The sequence below is a fragment of the Camelus dromedarius genome, chromosome 16 (genome assembly GCF_036321535.1).
Source record: "Camelus dromedarius isolate mCamDro1 chromosome 16, mCamDro1.pat, whole genome shotgun sequence".
Classification (NCBI taxonomy): domain Eukaryota; kingdom Metazoa; phylum Chordata; class Mammalia; order Artiodactyla; family Camelidae; genus Camelus; species Camelus dromedarius.
This window is the reverse complement of record NC_087451.1, coordinates 25,380,969-25,399,490: the sequence shown is the minus strand read 5'-3', so window position 1 is coordinate 25,399,490 and position 18,522 is coordinate 25,380,969. Positions and strand designations below refer to the sequence as shown.

Here is an 18,522-nt window from a genome sequence, read left to right as displayed (position 1 = left end):
AAAAATGACGTGTGAGCTAGGGGAGGGGAGGGGGTTCTGGACAGGCCCTGTTCATCTTTGTCTTTTAAAAGGGCCCAAGCTTTTAGTGGCAGACATGGATATCCAGAAGGTCTTGTGTGGTCCCATCTCAAAAAGATGACGCTTTGGGGGCGGGCATTAGGTTCCTTTCTTTTTTAATGGAGGCACTGGGGGTGGAACCTGGGATCTCATGCATGCTAAGCACGGGCTCTACCACCGAGCTCTCCCCTCACCTTGAAAGATGAGGTTTTAATGAATACTCCCTCTGCTTGGCCTTAGAAAATCGTGGGGATTGTCTGAAAATCCGAACAGGCCCTAAGGAAGCTAATTTACTCTTGCAACAGCAAGAGGTTGCTAATCCCTCGGATTGGGTGGGAGGACCATGTGTCCACAGCGGCCGTAGATTAAGTGGTGGCCACGCTCGGGTGCAGCCTTGCGGTCGCGCCGGTAGCTCCGCCAGCCTCAGCCAACGCCAAGTCCGCCGGCCGCTCGGTGGGCACAACAGCGAGGCATGGCCTTTGCCCTGAAAGAACCCATAATGGACCAGATGAGCAAAATCAGCTCCTGTGAGTGAAAAGCACCCCAGGGCAGATTTCGGCCAGGGCCTTCTGGCAGCCCCACCCCGGGTGCCTCATTCTTCTTGGGTCAGTAAGTGGAAGGTTATCTTCGGAGACCAAGATAAAGGCTTGCGCAGAAGGCGGCCCCATCAACGGCCCCTCCCGGGGCCTCATCCCCTCCGCCCGGCGCCTCATCCCCTCCGCCCGGGCACCCCTTGCCTTGCGGAGGCTTCTCAAGTGGCCTCCCTTCCCCGGGGACACGGGGGCGTCCAATCAGCTGCAAATTGCTGGCAGCCGGGAGCTCAGGACCCCGGGGGTAAATTCTTGGCGCCTGCTGGGGCAGAGGCCTCACCGGCAAAGCCGGTGATTGTTCTGGGGTGCGTGGGTGGAGGCCCTCACTTCAGTCCCGGCCCCGCTCCCGTCCCGGGGCACGACGTACTTTCCCCTCCTGCTCCTCCCGCGCCGCCCCCCTCACCAAGGCCGCCCCTCCCCCGGGGTGCCGTGGGGGGGGGGGGGGCTACAGGGGGCGGGCCGCCCCCAGCCCCGCCCCCACCGCCTCCCGCGCAGCCTCCCGCGGGCGCGCCAGCCTCCGAGGCCCTCCCGCGCCGGCATGGAGACCCTCGCCGCCCCGGCCCCACCCGCTGCCGAGACCCCCGCCGCCCCGGCCCCACCCGCAGCCGAGATCCCCGCGGCCGTCCCCGACGGCGCCCAGGAGCCCGGCGTCCCTGGCTGGCGCCGGAGCCTGCGGGGCCTGCTGCCCCCCGACGTGGGGCGAGAGGCGGCGGAGCTCGTGGCGATCGGGGGCCCCGTGGTGAGTGCGCTGCCCCGCGTCTCCCCCTCGGTCCCCACCGTTCACGCCCCGTGGTCACCCCACGTCCCCCCATTCACGCCCCGCGGTCACCCCGCGTCCCCCCCATTCACACCCCGCGGTCACCCCGCGTCCCCCCCATTCACGCCCCGCGGTCACCCCGCGTCCCCCCATTCACGCCCCGCGGTCACCCCGCGTCCCCCTCCCCCGCGTCCCCACCGTTCATCCCCCGCGGTCAGCCCGGTGCCCCGGGGTCCCGCCTTCTTGGGCCCTGCGGACCGGAGGGTCGGGGTCACGCGTGTCCCCCGCTTCTCCCCGCAGTTCCTCGCGCAGCTGATGACCTTTCTCATCAGCATCGTCAGCTCCATCTTCTGCGGACACCTGGGCAGAGTCGAGCTGGATGCTGTCACGCTCGCGGTCTCGGTAGGTTTTTTCGTGTTTATCTTCTTCGGGCCGACGTCCTCGCAAAGCCTAGAATTTGAATTGTGCGATGTCTGACACGGGCTCCTTCACAGGGTCCGAGCTCGACCCGAGGCTCCCTTCGCGTTAGATTTGAAAGGAGATCGCGGCAACTCCTTAGCACAGGTGTTTCCCGGGCTCTCAGACTGTCCCGGTGCGGCTGACCTCTGACCAGGGAGGCTCAGGTGCAGCAGTGAGACACACTGTGCTGGCAGGGCGCAAGGAACTGCGTTTTTGTTTTTTCTGTAGTGAAGTTAAACCAGGGCACGCACAGATGATCCAGGTTGCCTGCCAGTAGTTTGAATTAGTTCATTAAGGTCCCACTATTTCATCCTTGTAGTAAGTGGATTGAAATTACGCCTGCTTTGAAGTCTTGTGTCCCGGCCTCTTTGTGGGTAATGTGGTGGAAAGTCGCTTCTCTTGCATTTCCTCCTTTCAAAGGAGGAAAGAATGCTTCCACTGGTGATGGCAGGTTGTCTTCCTCAGTCTCAGAAAACGTCCTTCCGTCCCCGCCTCGGTTGGTGTAGCCCTAAGATCGTGGCGCTCCCCGCAAGTCCCCCTTATGGTTGAGACCACATTGGTATGCGGAATCAGACGTCATATTTACAAGTCTATTGGGTGAACTAATTCGGGTTAAGGGAGATTTGTTTCCTTTGAAAGTTTAGATTGGGCCTCTAGAAAGTCAAGAAAGAAGAGAAGCTTTATATACAGGTTGTTAACAGAAAGATGACCTTAACTCTTGTGCCGTGTAGGGTGACACAGCCCTGGCACGCATTGTACTCTGGTCACCCTGTTGGCTGTGAACAGACATTAGCTGTGGGTGATTATCTGAAACTTGGAGGGACCCAGGCTTGGGGTCTACCTTTTTCTATCTCTGTTTCCAAATCTTTACTCTGCAGTGTCCTTTTAATTTTTTTTTTAAATTAATGAATTAAAAAAAGGTGAGATAGAGTGTGGAGAAAAGGGAGCCCTCCTGCACTGCTGGTGGGAATATAGTTTGGTGCAGCTGTTACGGAAAACAGTATGGAGATTCTTCAAAAGACTAAAAATAGACTTACCATGTGATCCACCAATCCCACTCCTGGGCATATATACAAAGGGAACCTTAATTCAGAAAGACACATGCACCCCAATGTTCATAGCAGCACTATTTACAACAGCCAAGACATGGAAACAACGTAGATGCTCACTGACAGATGACTAGATAAAGAAGTTGTGGTATATTTATACAACAGAATACTACTCAGCCATAAAAAAGAATAAAATAATTTCATTTGCAGCAACATGGATGAAACTAGAGATTGTGATTCTTGGGGAAATTAGCCAGAAAGAGAAAAATACCACATGATATCACTCACATGTGGAATTAAAAAAAAAAAAAAGACAAATGAACTTATTTACAAAACAGAAACAGACTCACAGACATAGAGAACAAACTCATGGTTACCAGTTGGGGAAGGGGGTGGGAAGGGATAAATTGGGAGTTTGAGATTTGCAGGTACTAACAAATATATATAAAATAAACAGCAAGTTCATACTGTATAGCACAGGGAGCCGCATTCAGTATCTTGTAGTAACTTATGGTGAAGAAGAACATGAGAATGAATGTATGTTCCTACGTGACTGAGGTGCTGTGCTGTACACCAGAAATCGACACCACACTGTAAATCTGCACTTCAATAAAAAATATAAAATGTTGAGATAAAAGTTGACACATAATGTTATACTAGTTGTGGGTGTACAACACAGTGACTCAGGGTTTGTATATGTTGCAAAGTGATCATTTGTGCTAAGTCTACATGTGTCACCACACACAGAAACTTTTTTTCTTGTGGGGAGAACGTTTCAGGTTTACTCTTAGCAACTTTCAGACATGCAACACAGTATCCACAATATCATTAACTGTAGTCGAAAGGCAGTACGTGACATCCCCCTGGCTTGTTTATTTCATCGCTGGAAGTTGTACCTTTTGCCCACTTCCCCCCTCTGGCAACCACCAACCTGTTCTCTGCATCTATGACTTTTTTTTTTTTTTTAAATTCCCTGTATGAGTGGTATTTGTCTTTGTCTGTACTTCACTTACTGTAATGCCCCCAAAGCCATGTTGTTCCAAATGGCAAGATTTCCTTTTTTATGACTGAATATTGCATTGTGCGGATATCAGTGGCCACTTAGGTTGTTGCCGTGTCTTGGTTGTTGTAAACAATGCTTCAGTGAACATGGGGGGGGCGCATATTAGCCTTCAAGTTCGTGTTTTCATTTTCTTTGGATAAATACCCAGAAGTGGAATTGCTGGATCATAATATGTAGCTCTATTTTTAATTTTTTGAGGAACTGCCATATTGTTGTCCACAGTGGCTGCACCAGTTTGCATTCCCACCAGCAGTGCACAAGGGTTCCCTTTTCTCCACACCCTCACCAACACTTACTTCTTGTGATTTTGGTAACAGCCATTCCAGCTGGCGTGAGGGATTAATGTGGTTCTGATTTGCATTTCCCTGGTAGTGATGGTGAGCACTTTTTCAGTACCTGTTGGCCGTCTGCATGTCTTTGGAAAAACGCTCAGATCCTCTGCCCATTTTTAAAAGTCAGGTTGTTTTTTGCTATTGAGTTGTATGACTTCTTTATAGATACTGGGTATTAACCCCTTATCAGATACAGTTTGCGAGTACTCTCTCCCAGTGCCGTGCACTGCCTTTCCATTTTGTGGATCGTGTCCTTGGCTGTGCGGAAGCCTTTCAGTCTGATGTGGCCCCATTTGTTTATTTTTGCTTTTGTTGCCTTTGATTTTTGGTGTCAAATCCAAAAAATCATCTCCACGGTCAACTACAGGAACTCACTGCCTGTGTTTTCTTCTAGGGGTTTCACGGTTTCAAGTCTTACGTCCACGTCTTTCATCCATTTGGGACTGATTTCTGTGGGTGGTGTCAGATGGGGTCCGGTTTCATTCTGTGGCACGTGGCTGTCCCAGTTTCCCCAGCACCCTCTACTGAAGAGCCTGTCCTCTCCCACCATCCACGTGTGGACGGTCCGTCGCGGTTTGCCATCCTGCCCGCATCCTTGTTGGGGCTGCCTGGTCACCAGGCGGTGTCCTCCTCTGTGCTCAGTCATGGCCTCGGGACCTGAGTGTTTTCTCCCTGGGGGTGAGGGCTCCACCTGCCTCCCCTCCGCATGCTCGGGAGTGTCTGATGCTCCGGGCCTTTTTGTTTGTTTTTAACGGAGGTGCTGAGGACTGAAGCCACGACCTCGTGCATGCTAAGCACATGCTCTACCACTGAGCTGTGCCCTCCCCTGCCTGAAACACTTCTTGTTTTCTGCTTCCTGCTCCTGCTCTCAGCCCCGCTGGCCTCCCCTCCTCCGTTCTGCAGCCAGAGTCCAAGCCCACAGGTGCCATGGTTCCACTCCCGGCTTAACACACCGGACGGTGACGTCCAGGCCTCTCAGCCCCCTGCTCGTGGTGCCCCCCGCATCCCGTGACCTGGGCGGGGGGCCGGGCCCAGCGCCCCTCCTCTGCGCCCAGTGTCCCGTGCCCACGGGACGTCTGTCTGCCTGCTGTCTTGCTGAGGGACCAGCGTGTGTTGATTCTTGCCCGGCCTGGTTCCTGGCTCAGGGCTGGCCGCTCATTCGTCTCAGGGAAATGAGCTCTCACCCAGGTATCCCCCAGATGCGCCTGGATGTTGCCCCTGAAGTGCGGCGAGGGCTTAAATACGGCGCTTCTGTGTGTTCTCGCCCCTCGGCTCCCGTTCTCCTGTGCACCGCGTCAAAGCTGCTTGAGAGAACTGAGGTGCAGTGGGTGCACAACGTTACGTCAGCCTCAGGTGTACAGCGTAGAGATTCACAACTTTTTAAGGTTATGCTCCATTTATAGTTAGTATAAGATATTGGCTCTGTATCCTGTGCTGGAGAACGTGTCCTTGTGACTTACTTATTTTAGATAGAGCGGTTTGAACCTCTGAATCCCCTCCCCCGTCTCGCCCCCCCTTCCCTCTCCCCACTGGTAAGCACTCATTCGTCTCTGTAGCTGAGAGTCTGTTTCTGTTTTGTCCCAGTTACTAGTTTGCCGTATTTTCTGGATTCCACACGTCAGTGACGGCATGCAGTACTCGTCTTTCTCCGACTCATTTCACTTAGCATAATGCCCTCCAGGTCCATGCACGCTGCTGCAAACGGCAAAGTTTCCTTTTTCGCGGCTAGCGTCCCGCCGTGTGTGCACACGCACCACACCTTCTCTGTCCAGTCGTCTGCGACGGACACGCGCTGCTTCCGGGCCCTGCTGCTGGGAACGGTGCTGCTGCACTCGCTGCGGTGCAGGAGTCGTTGCGCGGCAGTGCTTCCCTGGACACACACCCCGGAGTGGAGTGCTGGTCACACAGCGGTTCTGTGCTTAGCTTTCCGAGGGACCTCCGTCCTGTTTCCACAGTGGCTGGACTGTATCTCATCCAAACCGCTTTAAAACATATCTTGGGGGGAAAACCGAAATTAAGATTTTATGTGTGTTTTGGAGTGATTCTTTCCTTCTTTCTGTTTTTCTGCCAGATCACCCACTGATAAGAAGGTCAAAAAAGAGCTCCTAGTTTTTGAAGTAAAAATAATAGGAATGGAGTAAATACAAGCCTACAATTAACAGAAAGGCCTGTGGAGACATGTGGGAAGGTCAGCGTGTCCCAGAGCAGGAGTCTCTGTGGGTCAGGCTCAGGCCAGCGGGACCTCCCTCGGGCGGTGCGTGACTCTGCTTTTAGTCATCTGTGAAACTGTAACGCATTCTGAGAAAACTCTGTTTACGAGAGCCAGACAGCATTAAAAACGTTTTCCTGTATGAGAAATTCTGCACACAGTCCGAGAGGATTTACAGAAGCGTTTGGTTTGAAAAGGGAAGCACCTTGGTTTCTATCTGCCTTGTTCCAGAGGACTTCAGTTGGTTTATAACAGTACTTTGTGTGCAGCGTAAATAACCGGCTGGTGGAATCCGGTGGAAGGAACATGGACGGAAGTGTGCAGGCCGGGGCGGGGCGGGGCCCGGCGGCACCCCGCGCCCACGCGTCCAGCGGTCCGCTCGGGGTGGGGTGGGGGGGCGGCCTTCATGCTGCTGAGTCGCAGGGCGTTTCTCCTGCAGAGTTAAGGCTTCACAGGGCGGATGCGCTGACGTGGGAGACTGTCCCGGGCCAGCCACCATGAGAGACACAGTAGCAGTTCTTGTGCATCTTTGACACACACCACAGGCTGCGCTGTCAGGGGGAAGTGTGACGGCGGGGCCAGGTTGGTGACAGCTCGGTGACTTTAACCAAAGCAGTGTCTGACTAGCAACGTGACCCGCAGAGAGACACAGAAACAGCAAAGTCCATCCGTTTACAAAAAAAGCTCAGGGTGGCTGTTTTTTCCAGCACAAAACATTTCAGAAACTGACGCGCTCCACTGTTCTCTTTGCCTGGGAGGCTGGGATGTCTGGGGAGCTGTCGCCCTGACACTGTCCTGCCTGAATTCAGAGCAGAAGGCGTCCTGGGGTGGGCGCCTCCTGCTGCTCGGTGTGTGGCCTGTCGCCGAGTCCCGGGGGCTAGAGTTTGTGTCATGGTCAGCCAAGAATTCCGCTCACTTGCAGTTGGCATCACCGCTAAATGTGAGACCCAGGATGAAACGAGAGTCTTCAGTGTCCCCTCCCCAGTCTGTGGCACACTGGCACCTTGGGCTCTGACCCCTGCCCGCACGTGACCACTTGTGCCCTTGGTTGTGGAGGGTGCGGGGTGGGGCGGCCCCACACTCGTGCCGTTCCTCCTGGGAGGACCAAAGCCTGGGGCCAGGCTTCCCAGACCTTCTGTGACTCACCCAGATGACTTGTGGAGTAGGCACAGTGACCACAATGCCGTGTACGCGAGGGGCTCGGGACGGTGTCTGCACGAAGCACATGCTCAGGACGCGCTGCTGTTACTATTACCACTGAGAGCGCCGCCTTCAGGTGTTAACAGCATAACCCTTAAATGCAGACGTTGTAAAGCGCTGTGTTGTTTAAGAAAAGCCAGGTCGTCAGCTTCCCTGGTTGACCACGACCCAGGAGGCAGAGGTGCGTCCTGTGTGAGCATCACAGGGAGACGTGGACGCCCATTCAATCTGAACACAGGGCCAGCGTGGCAGCCACGGCAAGGGGGCCGGCTGACCTCGCCTCTGCTCACCACGCCTGGTCTGCCGCTCCCTGCAGGTTGTGAACATTACGGGCATTTCCGTTGGAACCGGCCTGGCCTCCGCTTGTGACACGCTGATGTCTCAGGTGAGGACCCCCCTCCCCCACAGACCTTTTCTGGTCGGTTGTCTTTCCTATCAGCGCCTGCCTGGAGGGACTGGGGACAGCCCGCGGTTGGGCTGCCTTCTCTCTGTCAGACCCCAGGCTGCTGGCGGCCGGACGTGCAGGCCAACTCGGCTTTGTGGGTTCTGTCCTCCGGGGCTGCCTGCCCAGGGCTGTGTGGTCCTTCTTCCGGCCCGTCTGATCTCCTGCACCCAAAAGCCATCCTTTTCCACCTGCCGCCCCGTCTCTCTCCCCTCTCTGACCCAAGGTGTTCTTGTGGTCCCTGCTGGGACACCTGCTCTCCACACAGCTTGGTTCTGTGTGTCAGTGTCTGGTGTGCAGCACAGTGTCTCAGTCACACGTGTGTGTACATACTTGTTTTCATATCTTTTCATTATAGGTTATTGTAAGATACAGTTCTCTGTGCTGGACAGAAGAAATTTGGTTTTCATCTGTTCTATGTATAGTCGCTAGTAGTTGCACATCTCGAACTCCCGGTTTATGCCCTCCCACCCTCTTTGCCCCCTGGCAACCACAGGATTGTTCACTATGTCTGTGCGTCTGTCTGTTTTGTAGATGAGCTCACTGGTGTCTTCTTCCTTTGTCTGGACTCCGCGTGTGAGCGGCACCACGTGGCGCCGCAGTGTCTCTTTTAACATGTGTTAAGTCAGACTCCTTCAGCGACAGGCAGACAAGGGAGCCTGAAAGGAGGCCCCTGAGGCCTCGCCGGCCAGGGCGCTGGGGAGCAGCCGGGCCACCTCTGCGGGGCCCTCCCGCTCCCCCGACGACCCCTCTCGTGCCTGCCTCCCAGGGGCTGCCCCCGGTGGCCCGTCCCCACCCCTCCCCCACTCTGTTCCAGCCACGCGGCCCCCACCCCTCAGTCTCTCAGACCAGCCTTGGGGGCCCCCCATCACCAGGCTGAGAGCTGTGCGCCCCCAGCACTCCATCCCCTACCCCCTCCCGGGCGGTGTTTCCTCCCCGCCTGTCGACGCACGGGGACCGCGGTGGCTCCTGTGTCACCCATCTCCCTTTCCTGCTGGAAAGGCAGCTCCGTGAGAGCAGCGCCTCTGCCCACATCGTTCGCGGCCAAGTTAGTTCCCAGGCCTCACGTGTGTCCGGCCCCTGAGGAGGTCCTGACCCGGCCCGGTTCTGGGAGCGGGAGCCGGTGTCCCAGGGCGGGTTTAGGTGTCACCGGGCCGACCCGCTCAGGTGCAGGGACGCCGGGCAGGTGGCCCAGAGCCCGGCCGCCCCCGCGCAGCGCCCTCTCCATCACCGCACTTCTCTCCCCCAGTCCTTCGGAGGCAAGAACCTGAGGCGCGTGGGGATCATCCTGCAGAGAGGCACCCTCATCCTGCTGCTCTGCTGCCTCCCCTGCTGGGCCGTCTTCATCAACACCGAGAGCCTCCTCCTGCTGCTCAGGCAGGACCCTGAGGTGTCCAGGTCAGCAGCGTTGCTTGTGCCCCACTAGGTTCTGAGCACGCGGCTGTCTGGTCACCTTGCCAGTGGTGACGCTTCCGCCGGTCACTCGGGCTTGAACCCTGTCGAAAACGGGAGCGGGGACAGTGGCCTGCAGGTTCCGGGGCTGGCAGGGACCCTGCGCTCAGGGACAGGTGCCCACACGGGGCCCCTTGGCGCTCTGCAAACGCACAGGGTCCTTCCCTGACAAAGAGCGCGGCGTGCGGTCAGAGTCGGGACTTCTTCCCCCACAGCTTCTGTGGGGCCGCGGGAGGAAGGAGGCTGTACCTTCTAGAAGCTGGAGGCACAGCTGCCGTCCTCACCCCTTCACGAGGATCTTGGGGGGAGGGCACAGCTCAGGGCAGAGCGCGTGCTTAGCAGGCGCGAGGCCTGGGTTCCATCCCCAGCACCTCCATTAAAGAAAAAGGCTTCTGAACTTTGCCTGACTTTCAGCTCGTTCTGCTGTGTTCCTCCCACCTTTCCTGCCTAGAACGCGCTGGAAAGCGGGCAGTCAGGCTCCATTCCATGGGGCGACGCGGACAGACCTGATGTGGTGCTGACTGACGCCAGAGAAACTCTCCCTTAAACTGTTCTCGCACTTCTCCCGCGTAAATTTTAATTTTCAGAAAACACTCTACGAATTTAGTTTGAAGACAGCACGGCCAGCAGTTGTTCTGATGTTAACTGGAGGCTGTTTGGTTGTTTATTTCAGGATGGCCCAGGCTTACGTGATGATCTTGATCCCTGCTCTTCCTGTAAGTGCCAAGGACGTCCTTGTGTTTCACGAAGCAGCTCGCGGGTGCTGCTGTGCGCGGGCCTCCCCTCCTGTTCGTTTATTAGATCAAAGTGCTGTTTGTGCAGAACAAGCTGAGCATCTCTGGGGCCTGCCGTCCCCACCTTCCTGAGCCTCAGGGCTCGCGCCCCTTTGAGGTTCAGTTAAATTAAATTCCAACACTGACGAGGGGAAAGGACGCCTTCCTTATCCTGGGGTTACTTCTGGTTGCAAATGACTCAGCTTGCATACTGGGTTCTGCTTGAATTTGGGGAGATGCTGCCCCATCCCCCTCGGAGCCAGTCACACGTCAGGGCAGCGAGAGGCTCCTGCCACTTGCAGTTCGCTTTGGTCAGCTGCTCAGGGAGTCCACCCTGGGACGCTCTGAGTAGTCAGCATGCGTTTGGTTGTCCTAGCATTTGTTAGGGTGGGTCCGAGTGTCTGAAGTCACACCTCGAGGGTAAGGATCTTACTCAAGACCAGAGCTGTTGGAGTGACATTTTTGTATCAGTGAGCTGTGTTTTCTGTTTTTGTCTTACAGGCAACATTCCTGTTCCAGCTGCAGGCAAGATATTTACAAAGTCAGGTACAGATTTTTTCTGTTTTCACTCCCTCATACTAGAAACGGGCAGGACTCCCCCCCCCCCGCAACTCAACGTGGTGCTTCTGTGTTTTATTTATTAACAATAACTTGTTTTTACTCTGTGCCAGACACTGCTCTAAACGCTTTATAAATATATTAACTTACTCAATTCTCAATGTGTTACTCAGTTCTCGTAACAGTACGAGTAGGTTCTGCTGTCTCCGGTCTTAGACAAGGAAGCTGAGATTCTGTGACTTGCCCAAGGTCACACAGGCGGACTGTCAGCCTCGGCACTGGGATGTGAACTCACTCTGGTTCCAAAGCCTGAGCCATTTCACCAGGCCATGAGGGAAGGTTTCAGCATTTAAAAGTCTGTTTCTGGGACGGGCTTTTCCCTAGCTTGCCCCAGTTTTGGTTTTATGCAGATACACCTGACATATGCTAAGTGAGAGTCTATTTATTTCTTGTAATCTTGCAAGATGGTCCTCCCTTTTACCCAGCTTTACAGAAGAGAAGTTAGGGCTGGACAGGGTTAATTCTGAGTTGGGATTCGGATCTGAATTTTTCTCCTGCAATCTAGGGAGTAACTGTTCTGCCTTAATCAGGACCCTCTTTGAGTCTTTCTCTTTCCAACACAACAGCCCAGTGCTGGACTAGGCCTGAGGGTTACAGTGGAGGGCAGGCTGCAAGGCGGGGTGGGCTGGGGGTCCAAGCTCTGGACCCATGGGCCCTGGGCAGTCCATCCCCCACTGCCCCCTCCCCCAGTCTAATGAGACAAGGGAGCCGGAGAGAACCAGACAGGTGACTCCTTGTAGACGGGGCCACCTGGGACCTGCCCACATACACACCTGTGGAGGTTGCAACCTCCACACCCCGGCCGTACCTGCAGCCCCACCTTCGTGCAGCTGTCGGATGCCCCTGCACCTCGCCTTCTTTGCTCTGTGCCCTGACCCTGTCTGTGCTTAGACAGAGTGGCCCCCCTCAAATGAGAAAACTGAGGTCCCACAGGACGGGCCATGCTCAATGCTGCCATCTGGGCCACCCTCCCTGGGAGGAAATACTCTTAGGAAACTTCCCATAAAAGTAATTCATAATTTTTGTCCTGAAATCCTACCTGGGGCCCAGTCTGGGAGATGTGGGATCTTGTAGGTGGATTCTGTCCCGCCCATGAGAGACACCTGGATCAGTGACTTCCTGGCTCAGTGCCTGTGTTTTAGAGGAGGACCCCGAGCTGTACACAGCATCCCCTGTGGCCATGAGTACAAGGGAAAGGGAAGCCAAGGACAGGCCAGGGGCACGGCTGTGTGAGCGAGGTGAGAGGCCGGCTCTGGGCTGCGTCTCCTCCCTGGCCCGCCTGTGAGCCCCTGGCTTCCTGTGTCACTGTTTGTCCCCAAAGCCACTCCGCGCTGATAGTGGCCAGCTGTTTAGATGCAGGGAAAACACACAGTGGTCCTGCTTCAAGTACCCGTGTCGAGCGCAGCGGTGAGTAAAGCAAAATCAAGAGCGATGAGTGAACGCCCGGCAGGCGGGCGCGGCGAGGCGACGTCCCGCTCCGGCACCCGGCCCGGCAGAGAAGGCCGGCGCCTCGGCCCGGCGCCTCCCAGACGGCCTTTCCCTTACACGCCTCCTGCCGGGACCTGGAGGCCCAGGTGGCCACCTACTTAGGGAGCACTGAGTCTTCCTCCCGTTCTCCCTCACTTCCCCACGGCTGCCACGCTGACTGCACTCTCATGTCGTCCCCACACCAAGCACGTCAGTGACACAGGCCGGGTGTCCTGCATCTTAACTCAGGCCTGACCCCGTCCACCCGGAGGTGGCATCAGATCCCGTGAGATGGCCCCCCCCGGCCCCCTCAGATGCCAGTCTCAAGTCCAGGCTGGCACCATGCTCCTCACCAGTTGGCTGGCAGTCAGGGAGGGTCCCACAGCCTCCTCCTTGGGTCCCATTCATTTGCTGGAACCACTCACAGAACTCGGGGAACTGTTCCTACTGTTCGCTGGTTGGCTCAGAAATGACAGGATAAGGAATCAGACGAGCCTCCTGGGGGCGGGCAGGGTGTGGGGCGGGGCCGCCCGCCTGATCACCAGCCCGGAAGCCCCCCGTGCGCTGGGACTTCTCGGCGGCTTCCGCACGAAGGCATGGCCCTCTGTTAGCTCCACGTCCAGCCCGTGCCCTCTCTGCAGAGGGGGTGGTGGGGAGCCTGGAAGCGCCAGCCCCACCCGAGAGCCCATGCAGGGTGGCCTCGCCAGAGCAGGAGCTGCTCCCGGTGCTCTGATCGGTGCGGAGTTTACGAGACTCTCGGGGGCTGTGTGTCAGGAACCGGGTCAGAGAGCAGACGGGGACAAGAGGTGCCCCTGGCGCCCTCCCCGCCGAGGACGTCCCAGGGGCTGTGGGAGCTCTGTGCCGGGAGCCGGGTGTGTCTCCTGTGACCCTTGCCACCTGGCTGACCGGCTTCTGGAACTGCTGCTGAGACGCTGTCCTGTTTGCTTGGGCCCCAGGGCATCCTGATGCCTCAAGTCGTCACTGGGGTGGCAGCGAATGTCCTCAATGTGGGCATGAACGCCCTCCTGCTCTACGCCCTGGACCTGGGAGTGGTGTAAGTAGTGACCCGCTCGCTCACCCGACGCAGCGTGTGGCTGCACTGGCCCCCGGCGCTGGGGCGGGATGCAGGGCAGGGGCTGGGACACCTGGGGGGCGGCCAGCCCGGCTGTTGGGAGGGAGGAACGAACAGTGGGACTTAGTCTGGGGAGCTGGAGGTCATCGTGGAGGGAGCCCCCAGTGCTTTGAGCCCTGCCGGTGCCCGGAGCCCGTGCAGACCCGGGCTAGGGGTGGGACCCCAGCAAAGGCAGGAGGGGACACAGGCCTGCAGACGTGCCCTGCTGTCCCTGGACTGTAAGGACTGGAGCCAGACTCATCTTGATGCTGCTTGGGCAGACGAGGGTCGCACGTGGAAAGACCACTGGCAGTGGGTCTGTCCCTCACCTGAGACCACCGGGGACCCCCGGTGCACGGCCCAGGGCCTGCCTGCCTCCCGTGGGGCTGGCCTGGTCTCGGCAGCACGCGTAGACCAGGACCGGGCAGATTTTAGTGTGTTTCTTTGCAAACGACAACTAGTTTTGTGGGTCATGACCAGCACTTTTAAAACAGAAATACATTACGAATGAACTAAAATAAGATGAAATAGAATAGAAAATCGAACGTGGCACAGGGGCCTCTCTCATGAGACTTCCGTGCCTGTGCTGTGTGTTCATGCTAACGTCGGTACTGGATAGTGACGGAAATGCATTTCTTACCGTCAGCCGCGGTGACAACTGCGTGCGGGGGGCGGAGTGTAGCTCAGGGGCAGAGCGCGTGCTCAGCAGGCGTGAGGTCCTGGGTTCAGTCCCCAGTGCCTCCGTTAAGGAAAGAGAAGCAACCAGATACAAGGGCTGTTAACTAAAGGGCAGGGGAGAGCTGGGGCCAAGAACAATGCAGAAACAGCCACAACCCCTCCAGGAACCTGAAACGGGCCCTGCGGTGGGGAAGTCAGTCGGGGGGCAGGTCTGAGACGTGCTGACCCTGACCCACCCGTGCCTGAGCAGCCTCCTCTGCAGGGACCTCAGGGACCATCTCCTAGAAGGTTCTAGAACAGACGTGTGAAGGGCAGCAGGGGTAGGTGGGAGAGGAGAAACGTGCCAGAGTGGGTTAGGAGGTGGCGAAGTGCGAGCGCTGGGCAGGGGGCGGCTCTCTGGGCCGGGCCAGGCCACGCTGTGTGTGGTCCCACAGTGTCATCCGCTGAAGATGCTCTCAGGCTGTTTCCTAAGAGAAAACACATTTATTATAATCCTGGAAAATAAAACTACAATGGCTTTGGGCCGGCGTTTGAACACAGTAGCTGTTCGCTGTGTCCTTTTTAACCGAGGATGTTTAAGGCTGTATTTGACGGCTTAAAGAGGCTATCAGGGCGGGGGATGGGGACAAGCTGTTACGTCCTTCTGTTTTGCTATTGGTGAGTAGAACACTGGGCTCTTCCACAGAACTCAGTCTGGGCAGGAAGAAAACAAGTCTATCGTAAGTGGATCTCGTGTTTAAAAGGAGTCCCGGGCTCATCTGGTACCTGTGATCCTTGCACAGAGCGGGGACCCTGTCACTCATGCCTGGGAGGGATGCACTCATGGGGGATGCTGACTTCTCCTGCAGGGGCTCAGCGTGGGCAAACACCGCCTCCCAGTTCTTCCTGTCTGCACTTCTCTTCCTGTACATGTGGTGGAAGAAAGTCCATGTCGACACCTGGGGAGGTAATGAGGACACTGATTTCTCATATGACGGTATTTGTTTCTGCTGTTGTTGATTTTTTGCGTCAATTTCTGGTGCACAACGTCCCAGTCATGCATTCATATACATACATTCATTTTTATTTTCTTTTTCATTAAAGTTTATTACAAGACTTTGGACATAGTTCCCTGTGCTACACAGAAGAAACTTTTAAAAAATCTATTTTTATTGATAGTGGCTAATATCTGCAAATCTCAAACTCCCAAATTTATCCCCTCCCACCCCCTTTCCCCAGTAACCATAAGATTGTTTACTATGTCTGCAGGTCTGTTTCTGTTTTGTAGATGAGTTCAGTGTCCTTTTTTTTTTTTTTTAAGGTTCCATATATGAATGATATCATATGGTATTTTTCTTTCTCTTTCTGGCTTACTTCACTTAGAATGACAATCTCCAGGTCCATCCATGTTGCTGCAAATGGCATTGTTTTACTCTTTTTTATGGCTGAGTAGTATTCCGTTGTATAAATATACCACAGCTGCTTTATCCAGTCACCCGTTGTTGGGCATTTAGGTCGCTTCCATGTCTTGGCTATTGTAAATAGTGCTGCTGTGAACACTGGGGTGCAGGTGTCTTTTCAAATTAGAGTTCCCTCCTGACATATGCCCAGAAGTGGGATTGCTGGATCATATGGTAAGTCTTATTTTTAATTTTTTGAGGAATCTGCATAGTGTTTTCCACAGTGGCTGCACCAAACTGCATTCCCACCAGCAGTGAAGGAGGGTTCTCTTTTCTCCACAGCCTCTCCAGCATTTGTCATTTGTGGACTTTTCAATGATGGCCATTCTGACCGGTGTGAGGTGACACCTCACTGTAGTTTTGATTTGCATTTCTCTGATAATTAGTGATATTAAGCATTTTTTCATGTGCCTATTGATCATTTGTATTTCTTCACTGGAGAATTGCTTTGTTTAGGGTCTTCTGTCCATTTTTGGATTGGGTTGTTTGTTTTTTTCTTATTAAGTCATATGAGCTGCTTATATATTCTGGAGATCAAGCCTTTTTCGGTTTCATTTGCAAAAATTTTCTCCCATTCCGTAGGTTGTCTTTTTGTTTTACTTCTGGTTTCCTTTGCTGTGCAGAAGCTTGTAAGTTTCATTAGGTCCCATTTGTTTATTCTTGCTTTTATTTCTATTGCTTGGGTAGGCTGCCCTACAAGAGCATTTTTGAGATGTATGTCAGACAATGTTTTGCCTATATTTTCTCCTAGGAGATTTATTGTATCTTGTCTTATGTTTAAGTGTTTGATCTATCTTGAATTTATTTTTGTGTGTGGTGTAAGGGAGTGTTCTAGCTTCACTGATTTACATGCAGCTGTCCAGTTTTCCCAACACCATTTGCTGAAGAGACTGTCTTTATTCCATTGTATATTCTTGCCGCCTTTGTCGAATATGAGTTGACCAAAAGTTTGTGGGTTCATTTCTGGGCTGTCTATTCTGTTCCATTGGTCCATATGTCTGTTTTTGTACCAATACCATGCTGTTTTGATGACTGCAGCTCTATAGTATTGTCTGAAGTCTGGGAGAGTTATTCCTCCAGCCTCTTTTATTCTTTTTCTTCAGTAATGCTTTGGCAATTCTAGGTCTTTTGTGGTTCCATATAAATTTTATTATTATTTGTTCTAGTTCTGCATTTTCAGCATTTTTCAGTGTATGGTTCAGTGCCCTTCAGTACATTTACATGTTACAGAACCGTCACCACCATCTATTTCTAAAACACTTTTACCACTCCACATAGACCCTCTGCCCATGAAGCAGGGCCCTCCCATCCTCCCTCTGCCCAGCGCCTGGTAGCCTCTCACCTGCTGTCTCCTCCTGCTGACTGTTCCCCGAAGCCTTGCTGACGTCGCCTCTCCTCTCAATCTCTCGAGGGTTCTCTGGTGCATCTAAGATCGTCCACCCCACGTGGGAAGAGGTGGTTTGACTTCTTCCTTTCCAGTCTTGATGCCTTTTCTTTCTTTTTTAAATTTAGGTATAGTTGCTTTGTATTAGTTTCAGGAGTATAACATGGAGATACATATCTTTCAATATGTATCTTCGAAAACTGTGTTCTTTTGGTCTGCATATGTGTTTATATTTACCTAATAGCATTGTAGTTTAGATTTGTTTGTTTTCCATACATTTTTTCATTTAGTACAGAAGTTGGCAAACTGTAGCCAATAAGCCAGATCCAACCTGCAGTTTGTTCAGTAAATAAAGTTTTATTGGAACACAGTGACAGCTAACCATTTACATGCGGATGTGGCCGCCCTCGTGCTCCTGCAGCAGAGCTGAGTGGTGACAATAGAGACCAGTTGGCAAAGTTGAAAATAAGCACCATCTGGCCCTTTACAGGCAAAGTTTGTTGACCTCCGACTTAGCACGTTTTGTTGTTGGTTTTTATATTGTAATAAAGTAAACGTAACATAAAGTTTACCGTCTCAACCATTTTTAAGCCTACGGTTAAGTACTTTAATTACATTCACGTTGTCCTGCAACCATCACCACCATCCATCCATCTCCAGACTTTTTCATCTTGCAAAACTGAAACTCCGTCCCCATTTGACAGTTCCCCAGGCTCCCTCCCCCAGCCCCCGGGAACCACCTGTCTGACTGTGAGTCTGACTACTCGATACCTCGTACAAGTCAGGTTCTGCAGTACCTGTCTTTTTATATCTGGTTTATTTCGTGTTGCATAATGTCCTCAGGGTTCATCCATGTCATAGCACGTGTCAGAATCTGCTTCCTCTTGAAGTCTGGATAATATTCCATTTTGTGTGCAGACCCCAACTGGCTTATTTATTCATCTGTGGATGGACATGTGGGCTGCCTCTCCCTTTCGGCTGTTGTGAATATGAGTGTGCAAGTTTCTCTGACATCCTGCTTTCAGCTCTTTCGTAGGTGTATCCAGAAGTGAGACTGCTGGATTGTATGGTAGTTCTATTTTTCATTTTTTGAGGGGCCACCATACTGTTTTCCCACAGTGGCTGCACCATTTTACATTCCCGCCAACAATGCACAAGGGTTCCTGTTCCTTCACATCCTCACCAACACTTACTTCGTCTGTTTCTTTAAATCAGCCATTTCTGGTGGGTGTGAGATGGTATCTTACTGTGGTTTGATTGACATTTTCCTAATGGTTAGAGATGCTCAGCATCTTTTTTTAACAACGGGCTTGTAGGTTATCTGTGAATCCTCTTTGGAGAAGTGTCTCTTCAAGTCCTTTGCCCATTTTTAACTGTTGTTGCTGTTGAGTTGGAGGAGTTCTTTTACATTCAGGATACTGTGCTGTCAGACAGGTGGTTTG

General features: G+C 53.6%; 1 protein-coding gene across 1 annotated transcript in view; it reads left to right on the top strand.

Annotated features, from left to right (window-relative positions):
- The first annotated feature begins 1,185 nt into the window (after window positions 1-1,185).
- The window catches only part of LOC105100601 (multidrug and toxin extrusion protein 2), a 35,709-nt gene continuing 18,372 nt past the window's right edge, over window positions 1,186-18,522 (top strand). Inside the window, exons 1-8 of the mRNA XM_031469464.2 lie at window positions 1,186-1,386; window positions 1,705-1,806; window positions 8,033-8,101; window positions 9,408-9,556; window positions 10,284-10,326; window positions 10,885-10,929; window positions 13,425-13,522; window positions 15,106-15,203. Of these exons, the coding sequence (XP_031325324.2) occupies window positions 1,186-1,386; window positions 1,705-1,806; window positions 8,033-8,101; window positions 9,408-9,556; window positions 10,284-10,326; window positions 10,885-10,929; window positions 13,425-13,522; window positions 15,106-15,203 (805 nt within the window). The remainder of the gene's footprint in view (window positions 1,387-1,704; window positions 1,807-8,032; window positions 8,102-9,407; window positions 9,557-10,283; window positions 10,327-10,884; window positions 10,930-13,424; window positions 13,523-15,105; window positions 15,204-18,522) is intronic.